Source organism: Otolemur garnettii, unplaced genomic scaffold (genome assembly GCF_000181295.1).
Source record: "Otolemur garnettii isolate 467f Iridium unplaced genomic scaffold, OtoGar3 scaffold00114, whole genome shotgun sequence".
In the NCBI taxonomy this organism is placed as follows: Eukaryota; Metazoa; Chordata; class Mammalia; order Primates; family Galagidae; genus Otolemur; species Otolemur garnettii.
The window spans coordinates 4,438,230-4,448,662 of record NW_003852509.1 but is presented as its reverse complement, the minus strand read 5'-3'; the positions used below and the strand labels follow the sequence as shown (position 1 = coordinate 4,448,662).

Sequence of the window (10,433 nt, the reverse complement as noted above, 5' to 3'; positions counted from 1 at the left end):
AAACAAAGTTGCAGTTTCCATGTCCATGGTAGACAGTTTCCTTCTCAGAGCTGCAGTTTTCCACTGGCAGCAATTTTAAAAGGAAGAAGCTCCAGGTGCCTGTAACCTGTCTGATGCTCTGTTATGGCTGAGGACACTCACCAGCCACGTAGCTACGGCTTCCTGTGGCCCAGCGCCCTTCCTCATCCACACGGTGGCAGGGGCTTTCCGGCAGCGACCTGGCTTGTGCGTGCAGGCGGCCTTGGAGCTGGCTGCTGTTGTGTACCAGGAGCAGGGTCAGAGCAGAGCTCAACCTTGTCTGTCTTTTATTTTGTCCTAATATTATAAATGAAAAAGTGAGAAATCAACTTGAGTATTTTTGTGCAGTTCACATAGTGAAATGAATAGCATTAATAGCATTCATACAGTGTGCTTAAAAAGACTGAAAATGAGTAAAACATAAGGCTTGGAGGAACAGAATTCTCTTAAGACCCAGAGAGCCATGAGGCCGTCAGTTCCGACTTGCCCGAGGGTTGGCTTTGTCCTGAGGACGTGGCAGGAGGACGCGACCAGCTTCGCCTGCTAACAGAAGGATACCTGATTTTGGCCCCGGCTACTGGCTCACGTCACAGCTGAGCAGAATGTGGGTAGAGAGGGTACAAAGTGAGTGTAGTAAGAAAGTTTTGCTTTTCTGGAAGCCCAAGAACACATCTGGCACTCTGGGCTCTGTTCATAATGTTCATCAAGTAGGTAAATCCTTTTGGACTCAGTTTCTTCAGCTGTCGAGAAAGGGAAGCAGAACAGCCATGGCACAGGGTAGTGAGAGCCCACGGGGTGTGGACAGCTGCCCTCAGTGAGAGCCCACGGGGTGTGGACAGCTGCCCTCATTGTCACAGGTTCCTTCTCTCCTGTTTCCCCTCAGGGCTGTGGAAGGGCAGTGATGATGGTCTTCATCTGCCCTGTTCCCTGAGGTCTTGGTGCGCCAGGGCTGGGAGGCACCTGCTGGGGGATGCCGGTACCACTGTCCCTAAACCTGTCAGGGGCCCACACCTCTGGCGGCACTGATCTGGGAGATGGAGTTCTCCCAGAGTTCTGGGAGTCCTGGAGTTCCGGCTGCCATGTTCATTCAAAGGTGAAATTAACCTAGATTCCTGAAAGATCCATAAATATGTGATCCAGCATCTTTGCTTTTTATGACTGGGACATGACGTAGCAGGGGAAAGTGTTCTCCTTCCATCTTCTGGAGCTGCCAGGATCTTCTGGGCCGTCCTCTCCTTCGTGTGGCCTCCCTGGCCCGCACCCCAAGGCCAACCCCTGTGCCCCCTGCCCCACGTGTGCCTCTAAGGGTCCCTGCATAGCTTTGCCATCAAACTGGTGAGATGCCTGGCTGCTGCCTGTTTGTTGGCTGCAGCTGAAACCATCATTTCCATTTTGTTGTCAGTGCCACAGAGCCAGGGTTGGCTGAATTCCGGCGGGATTACGTCATTAGCACAGAGGTCAACCAGCTCGCGCACGGCGCCTTCGCTCTGAGAGTTCCTCCTGTGTGCACTACCCCGTGCTGACTGTGTGTCTGAAATGCGAGACAGAACCATGTTTTCTCTGCATCTCTGCCCCTTATGTTGGTGTTGCCGAGCGTGTGTCCGATGGAAGCCCTGGGGTTCAGTGGGAATGGTGACTATGGCTGCAGTGGACAATTGTGGCCAGTGCTTGGAGAGCAATTATTGCACTGGGCACTGTACCAAGTGCTGTTCTCATCTCCGGATGGTCCACCTAGCTACAGCACTCTGAGAGATATTGCCACCGACCACATATTCCAGGCAGAGATGACATAACCTGCCAGGTCTCCAGCTTCATGGGGATAAGCAGGGAGAACCGGAGATTCCAGGTCTGGGCTCTCGGGCTCTGCCATCAGACTCTTGCCCTCAGGTATAGCCCTGGTAACTGTCTTAAGTCTTCCTGGCTGTAGTCTCTTCATTTGAAAATAATAACAGACCCTACTTCCTAGGTTGTGGTGATGGCTATGTCATAGCAAATGTGAGAATCAGGGCACTGTTATGGCACCTGGCAAGCCCCCTTACACCTGCTGCTGAGATGATGGAGGCAGGTGCTGGGGGGCTGGAAAGGGTGAGGTGCGCAGAGCCTCTGACAGGCACCTGAGGTTGGTGGACAGGACCCCACTCTGTCCTGGCTGCTGACAGACTGGCAAGAGTATTAACAGCTCATCTGACTTTGAGGCGCTTGTTTCCTCCTGAAAGCACCAGAATAGTCAATTCTGTGAATTATATGAGAATTCTCAGGGCTGAATGTGTGTCCTAGGTGTGCCTCAGCAGACACCAGAGCCCTCCAGCACCTGGCTTTTCGCTGGTGTTCTCCTGGTTGAAGAGCACAGGAGGCCAGTAGTCATCCGGGCTATGGCCAGTATGGCTGAGGAGGTGCTGGGTGTGCAGGTGACACTTGGGCCATCATTCTCCACCTGGACCTGGTCCCGGCTGTGGCCAAGGTAGCTAGCTCCTAATCTGGTGGTACGGGGGGGACCAGGTCTTCTGTGGTCTCAGCACAGGTCAAGTGAACTTGGGTACCAGCACAGCCACGTCCAGCACTAGGACCTGGCCACCTCCTGGAGTGCTAGTATGTATAGACTTATGCCAAAATGTGCTTCTCTGTTAGCATATAGGGAAATAAGTTTAGGAAAGAAAAGCAGAAAAAAAACAGGCATGTGGTGATCTGCCTGGTTCCAAGAGGTTAGTTCCATGGTCAGCTCTGTTCTCAGTCTTGAGCAAGGCTTTATTCAAAACTGTTAAAGTTTTAGTTGAAGGAAGAGGAAGAAAAATGTTTATGTGTTGACATCTCCCCTGAGACTACGGCATGAAGTTAAGCAGAGAATTGAAGGCTGGGTTAGGTTGGGAGGGTCTGACCAGTGAGTCCAAGTTGCAAAATAAGCTCCTGGCTCCAATTCAAGGTGAAGTCCAGCCAACACTGAGAGCTGCCTGGTTTTGTTTTGTTCATGAATGTTATTTCAAGGAAGATGTACAAGTCTTTGCCCCTAATAGGTGGCAAGTTCTCTAATTATAGCCGTTGGTGACAGCTTCCTTTCTTCAGGGTTATCTGTCGAGCCCGTGCTGGTGCATCCTCCTGACACTTGACGAGCGCTGTCTCATTCTTCCAGGGCCCCCTTCTAACGACAAAGCGGCAGAGAGCAGGCTGTGGCATGGACCAGCGCGGGCTCCCTCCTCCCGCTCCTGAAGGTAACGGATCTCCCCAGTTGAGGTGTCCCCGCTGGGTTATGGTGCATCAGAGTCTCACCCAGACCTGAAACTTTGGGACCTTTCAACTGCTGGCAGCTGGGGTGTGGGCTGGGGTGAAAGATGCGGCTCTGCTGTGAGCCTTGGCCCCACACGCCCACACCCGCCGTGTACCGGGCATGCGCCTCCCTCCCCTCGGGTCATCCTGGGGAGCTTCTCACTGTCCTCACAGGTGCTTCCCTGTAAGGAGGGCCTGCAGTCAGCTCCAGGGATTCCTGGAGAGCGTAACTTAACCAGTTTCTACTGGAGGGGGCATGGTTAGGAGAAGGACGCTTCCAATTTTAGAGGCTGATAAATGCAGCTTGCTCGAGGCAGGCTTCCTCCCACCAAACCACACAGCCTCTCCTGCACCTGGGCCGAGCACACCTAGTTTCCTTTTGTATTTTCTCTGCCCGTAGCTTATGGACAAGGGACAGGCGCCACCTTCTTTCTCCATCTGCTCCCTTGGCAGAGACTCTACGAAGGGAGGGGCCACCAGTTAAAGTTTCCTATTTAGTGTCACCTCACCAGAGTTAAGTCACTGCCAAAAAGACCAGGCCAGGGTACACCGGCTCACACAGCAGCCAGCGGGGAAGCAGGTCTGCACTGACCAGCGTCTGTGCAGTGGGCGGTCTGTGGGACGTCCTGTGGAGACGTGGCTGCATCCTCGAAGTGTCTGCTGGACCATGCTGTGTACACAGACCAGGGTTGGCCCCAGACCGGGAAGCTGCAGGGCAGGAAGCAGAGGACGGGAGGCGACTGAGCCATAGAGGTCCAGGAATTAACCCACCCAGAGTCAGGCCTTATCCCCACAAGCCGGCGGCGTGGGTCTGGGGAGAAACCTGTCTTGGTGCCACTCCCACTCTGTGGGTGCTCCCAGGGGTTGTGACTGGGCAGGAAAGAGCTGAATCTGTCCTTCACCCCTCGAGGACCCAGAGACGCCATTGCTCACCAAGCTGTGACAAGATGATTCTGCAGGTGAAGGAATCAGGGTGGAGGACACCCACCGGTAGCTGATGACAGGGTCACAAGTGTAAAGAGCCTCTGGGCTTCTTCTGCCTGTGTTTGGGGTGTGAAGGCAGAAGTAAGCGTCTACCTTTTGGAGTTTTCTGGAGCCATAAGACTGTAGATTATGAGACGTGATACCAAGAAGCTGAGGCTGCAGTTCTAGTCTTACTTCTGTTTTATGGGGTAATAAACAGTTTTTGATTATTGATGTATAAAAGATGTACATAGTTTCAGGGTACATGTGATAATTTAATACACTCATATAATTTGTAAGTATCAAATCAGTGTACTTGGGATACCTGTCACCATAAATATTTGTCTTTTCATTCTGCTGGAAACATTCTCTTCTAGTGATTTTGAAATGTACAGTAGACTAATTATTTTGTGATTAATCTATAGTCACCCTACTGATGTATTGAGCACCATTCTCATTTCTTCTATCAAACTGTGTATTTGTGCCCTTTAGCTGCTCCTCTTCCTCTGTCCCCTGGTAACCACCTGTCCCCTCTGTCTTCCTGAGACCCTCTCCTCCCCTCCCTGTGTGAGGGAGACAGTGTCTGGTTTATTTTATGTAACACAGTGACCTCCAGTTCCTTCCTTGTTGCTGCAGAAGGATTTTATCCTTTTGGGGGCTGAATAATACTCCATTGTGGACATAAGTTACAGTTTTTTATCCCGTCACTAGCCGATGGACACTTAAGGTACCTCCAAACCTTGGCCGCTGGGACCAGGCTGCACTCATGTCTCTTGCCATCTGGATTTGCTTCCTTTAGGACACGTCCAGCAGGGGGCTGCCCACCCTGGACCACTCCTCCTTCTACCATGTAAGGAACCTGCCTTCTTTCTGGCATTTTGTGGAAATACATCCTCAGCATTTTCCTCCCCACACACGTGAGAGGGGGAATGATGATGGTGTGTGGGTGTGCAAGAGATAGTTACAGTTGAGGCGAAAGCTGAAAATAAAAGGCGGATCCAGAAAGCGCCTTCCACAGGTGTTTAGGAATCAGGAGATCTTTGACTTACTAAAAATCTCCTGGCAAATGTACACTTCCTTTCACCGTGTTTTGACCACTGTTTTCAAAGAAAACTGAAACCGTCTGTTTTCTCATTAAAAGTGTGTCTGGGGTTTGCTGACAGCATCTTCTGTGCCGGCCAGTGCCTAGTATCCTAATAACTCTGCCTTAATTGTAATGCCCCCTGGGCTTGACGAAATGCCCGTCCATGCCGGTTCTCCACAGGACCAGACTCTGCTGAGGTGCCTGGCCAGACCACACTTCATCCCCGTAGCAGGGACGAAGGCCTGCCTGGAGGGGAGTTAATTTCCCCGGTTCCGACAGGGTCCCTGTGAGCATATATTACCCCTCATCCTGACGGGGGCTCCCCCGTGGGCCTCTCCTATGAGCAGGTGGCTTGGCCTCTCAAGATGCCACATAGATCCTTAGGCAAGTCAGACTGGCCAGGCTGTCCTCCCCAGTTCCCACCCGACTAGTCTTGGGCAAGTCTCCCAGCTGGGAGTATGGAAATCCCCTCAATTTGCCACTGTTAACATTTCACCCAGAACAGTTCCCAGGAGCTTTGGAAGCACTGAGGAGGCAGCTGCAGGCCACCCGGTGGGGTCTCGGTGCCACGGGCAATGGGGCTCTTGGCCCTCCTGTCCTTGACTGACAGCTCCTGTGTAGCCTTTGCACCTTTTGGGGAAGGTCACGATTTAAACAGTAGGACTTCAGCTCAACAACTGAGATAGCGCTACATGACTGTCTAGTTAATTAACTTTTTCTTTTTTTTGAGACAGGGTCTCACTCAGTCACCCTGGGTAGAGTGTATTGGTGTTTCAGCTCACAGCAGTCTCAAACTCTGGGGCTCAAGAGATCCTCTGGTCTCAGCCTCCCGAGAAGCTGGGACTACAGGTGCCAGCCTCAATGCCTGGCTAGTTTTTCTGTTTCTGAGTAGAGATGAGGTCTCGCTGTGCCCCGGCTTGTCTCAATCTCCTGAGCTCAGGCGATCTATCCACCTCAGCCTCCCAGAGTGCTAGAGTGCTAGGATTACAAGTGTGAGCCACCATGCCTGGCTAGTTAATTAACTTTTGTGACAAGTAAACATGGGGATGATGGCCTGGTATCTTTTTTGATGATATGATGATATCCTAATTATAATTGCCTCCCACTGCTAAGTAAAGCTATCCACTTAAAAATAAAATGGCTTTGAAAATAAAGAAGCAGGCTCAGCGCCTGTAGCTCAGTGAGTAGGGCGCCAGCCACATACACTGAGGCTGGGGGGTTCGAGCCCTGCAGGTTCTGCTAAACAACAATTACAACTGCAACAACAACAACAACAACAAAACAGCCAGGCGTTGTGGCAGGCTCCTGTAGTCCCAGCTACACAGGAGGCTGAGGCAAGGGAATCGCTTGAGCCTAAGAGTTTGAGGTTGCTGTGAGCTGTGACACCACAGCACTCTACTGAGGGTAACATAGTGAGACTCTGTCTCCAAAAAAAAAACAAAAGAAAAGAAAAGAAAGAAGCAGCAGGACGTGAATCTTACTTCTTACCGGCGCCGGCATAACTGGTGTTTGTGTTTTGGGTCACCATTTTTCTGGTTATTTTACTCATATTTCTCGTCTACATAATTGTAGTCATTACATATATATTTTTGTTGAGTGTACATTTTTGTGTCCTGCTTTACATTTTTGATTTCATAAGTATTTCATAACTGTCATGTTCAGTGGCTACGTACCATCCTGTCCACTGTGCTGTTACATGTTTGCTGGGAAATTCTTTATTCCACCCCGTTCCTTCCCTTTCATCAGGTGCCTGTGCCTGTCTGGGACTTGCTTGTAGCAAGCCACACCGTCACCAGGAGAGGCGGGTGGGCACCAGAAAGAAGTTCAGGCTTCCCGGGTTGGAATGCTGACTTGGGCGACGTGAGCTGATGACCCCAGCAGCCTCTGTGGGTCTGCGGCCGGTCATCCAGCCTTCAGCCCTCTCGTCCTCTGCAGACAGCAGGGCCTCCTGAGTGCGTGCTGGGACTTAAGGAGTTAATGTCTATAAAGTGCTCAGAATCCAGGCCCCTGAGCACTTAGCAAACCAAGTTAGAGGAGGATCTGGGATTTTTTTTTTTTTTTAAATCATGTTAGAAAATGCTTGGGTACACTTCAGTGTGCAAAACGCCAGTTTTATGATTTTAAAGTCACATCACTGGCTAATGTCTTTCTCTAATTAATAGCAAAGTGTGTTATGGGGAGAAGAAACCAGTACCATTGCCACATTAATGATGATTCACAAAAAAGTCAGTTACCAAAAGCCTGGTGACTTCAACGGAGAGCTCAGACAAAGGGCAGCACCACACAGTGGGCTGGACATAGAGGGGGGCTGACCCTGTGGGCCGGGCCTTGCCGGGGGCAGGGTTAGCTCTGAAGGCGGGGTGGGCTTTCCTCCTGGGGGGCACTGTTTTCTGGGGGCCCCCTGCAGCAGCACAGCCAACAACCACAGTAACACTCGGAGCACAAGTGGTTACGAATAGCCTCTTGTTACTGAAGCTGTTTGCAGCCTGGTGCTTTTTGACTTTTATTAAAAAATAAAACAATAGGGGCTGTACCTGTGGCTCAAGGAGTAGGGTGCCGGCCCCATATGCCAGAGGTGGCGGGTTCAAACCTGGCCCCGGCCAAAAACTGCAAAACATAAATAAATAAAAATGAAAAATACATGTGAAAACCCCACACTGTACCCCAGAAGTGCATTAATGTACATAGTTACCGTTCAATAAAAAAAAAAAAAAAGCTTGAAAAAAAAAATGAAAAATAAAACAAAGGAATTAAAAAAAACAAACAGCCATCATTTGAAATAAGGGAAAATCTTATCTTAAATTAAGCTTTCATTTTATAATCAAACATGGTCTTAAAAGCCCCAGGAAAATAACACTTAGCTTTCATCTCTGAACTTACAAATAAATATTCCTTTAATTGTTTTTCTTAGTTAATCCTTGGCTCCTCCTTAAAAGCTGCTCCTGGATTTGGAGCAGCCAGAGGGTCATCTGCTCACCAGGGAAGGGCCAGTGCGGGAGGTGAGTGGCAGCCTGTCCTCTCCTTCTTGGGGACGCTGGGGCTTGAGGCAGTGCGTCTCCTGAAGCCCATAAAATAAATATTTTCTTAAAGAAATGAGAAAATTTAAGTGTGGCATGTTTGTGGTTGTTTCAGGTCACATATCTGTGTTCTCCTTAGGGTCTTCGTGAAGAAATACTGCTAGGCCCTGTCCTGTCCCAGACCTTGTGTTGCTTTATGACTCTGGGATTCTGTGACTCTGTGGCTTTATAGGTATCACATGGCTGTTCTCAGTTTGTCCTGGGCAGCCTAGAGGAACGGAGAGGAAGAACGGTTCACAACCCCCACCACTGGGTCCAGTTTCGTGGCCTTTGGGGCCATTCCTGGCCTCAAAACTGCAGTCCTATGCATGTCAGCCCCAGGCCACAGCCAAACCATCAGGCCCTGGCCCTAGTAGCCCCTGCCACTGCCCTTCCCAGGTCACTGCAGGCTGCCCATCCAGCTCCCAGTGTGTGTCCCCGTCTGTAGGACATACGCCCTGCCCCCGGGTGTGTATCTCCATCTGAAGGACATACGCCCTGCTCCCCGCATGTCCTGCTTGCCACATGCCCTCCCGCACTGCTTCTGTGCCTCATGGGTGACTTGGAAGTGACCCGGCGTTTAGAGAGCCAATTTGCCAAACAATCACTTCAGTAAGGACCACTAAATTACAGATTCACTAAAAGCCTTTTTAAAAATTAATGCTATCTGTAATTTGCCGCAGGAGATGCTTTGGGTGACCTTTCAGCGTTTTCAGGTTTTCAAACTTGAGATTTTTTTCCGGACTGTTCTTTGCCTTTGGTAAATGGCTCACTGGAGAACACTGGTTTTGAGGAGTGGGAATTGCTTCCGCGACTCTCATCGTGAATGTTGTGAAACAGACAGGGCCAGCAACCCCGGGTCACAGGAGTGGACGCGGCCCAGCTCCTGCACTGTCCTCCTGGGGCTGCCCTGACAGAGTGCCACAGACCGCTTGGCTTATGCAACAGAAATGTGTCCTGCTGTTGTTCCAGAGGCGTGGGGTCCGAGTCAGGGTGCCAGTGGGACGCAGGGTGCCTCCCTCAGGGAGCCTGGGTCAAATCCCCCCGCCTCTTCCAGCTTTAGGCTGCAATTCTGGGCATCCTGGTCACGTGCAGGTTTGGACTTTCAATGGACTCTCTTGATGGTTTTTATTCCCCTTTGCTGATTGAATTTTACTTAGTTTTATTAAGGAAAAATGAGTTATTTTGGCAAAAAAAACCTCACAAGTTTGTGGGCTGCTTCTCATTCATTCATTCATTCTTGTGAGCCTGGTGTGTGTCATGCAGTTACCACGTATCAGGTGTACTGAGCCTTGTCTATTGGTGAATAGATAAGTGTCCTTTCTCCATGAGCTTGTGAAAATTTCCCCAGAATTGTGTGTGTGAGGCATCCGGGGCCATGTGCCGTCTCTGTGCTGCCCACAGATCTCTCAACGTTACAGAGGTGTCTTCCCCTAAGTCCCAGCAATGGAGGTCATGTGTGGTCAGAGTATGCAGGAGCATCCTGCCTCTCACAGTGTCCCCTTCAAGACCCCCTGAGCCACTGCCACCCCTCAAGACACTGGAGAGAACTGTGCTGTTCTCTGCAAGGACAGTGTGGCTTCAGGTCCCCATAGCTTCTGTTTTGTCCCTGCACAGAAATCGTAGGGTTATTTTCAGAACATCTTAGTTCCTGGGTATGTATTTTTTTCCAGAAAAACTTTTTAAAGAAAATGACCCTCTAATAATTTGAGATTACAGCAACTACAGTGCTCTGATCCTTGAAAAATAAATTCAGCTTTATAAGAAAAAGTCATATCATATTTGTGATATGAAATGTGTTACATCAGCAAATCTTCACCCCTCCTCCTGCTCTAACTGAGCAGCCATGGCAGGTCCCACTGCAGGGAGTGATGAGCAGGTCCCACTGCAGGGAGTGATGGGCAGGTTCCCACTGCAGGGAGTGATGGGCAGGTCCCACTGCAGGGAGTGATGGGCAGGTTCCCACTGCAGGGAGTGATGGGCAGGTCCCACTGCAGGGAGTGATGGGAGGTTCCCACTGCAGGGAGTGATGGGAGGTTCCCACTGCAGGG

General features: G+C 50.4%; 1 protein-coding gene across 2 annotated transcripts in view; it reads left to right on the top strand.

The window, feature by feature from the left end:
• The first annotated feature begins 3,128 nt into the window (after positions 1 to 3,128).
• The window catches only part of ARHGEF10 (Rho guanine nucleotide exchange factor 10), a 95,674-nt gene continuing 88,369 nt past the window's right edge, over positions 3,129 to 10,433 (top strand). For both annotated transcript variants that reach the window (XM_012809852.2, XM_023517584.1), the window contains exon 1: positions 3,129 to 3,224. In XM_012809852.2, coding sequence (XP_012665306.1) covers positions 3,188 to 3,224 — 37 coding nt within the window. In that variant the 5' untranslated portion in view covers positions 3,129 to 3,187. The remainder of the gene's footprint in view (positions 3,225 to 10,433) is intronic.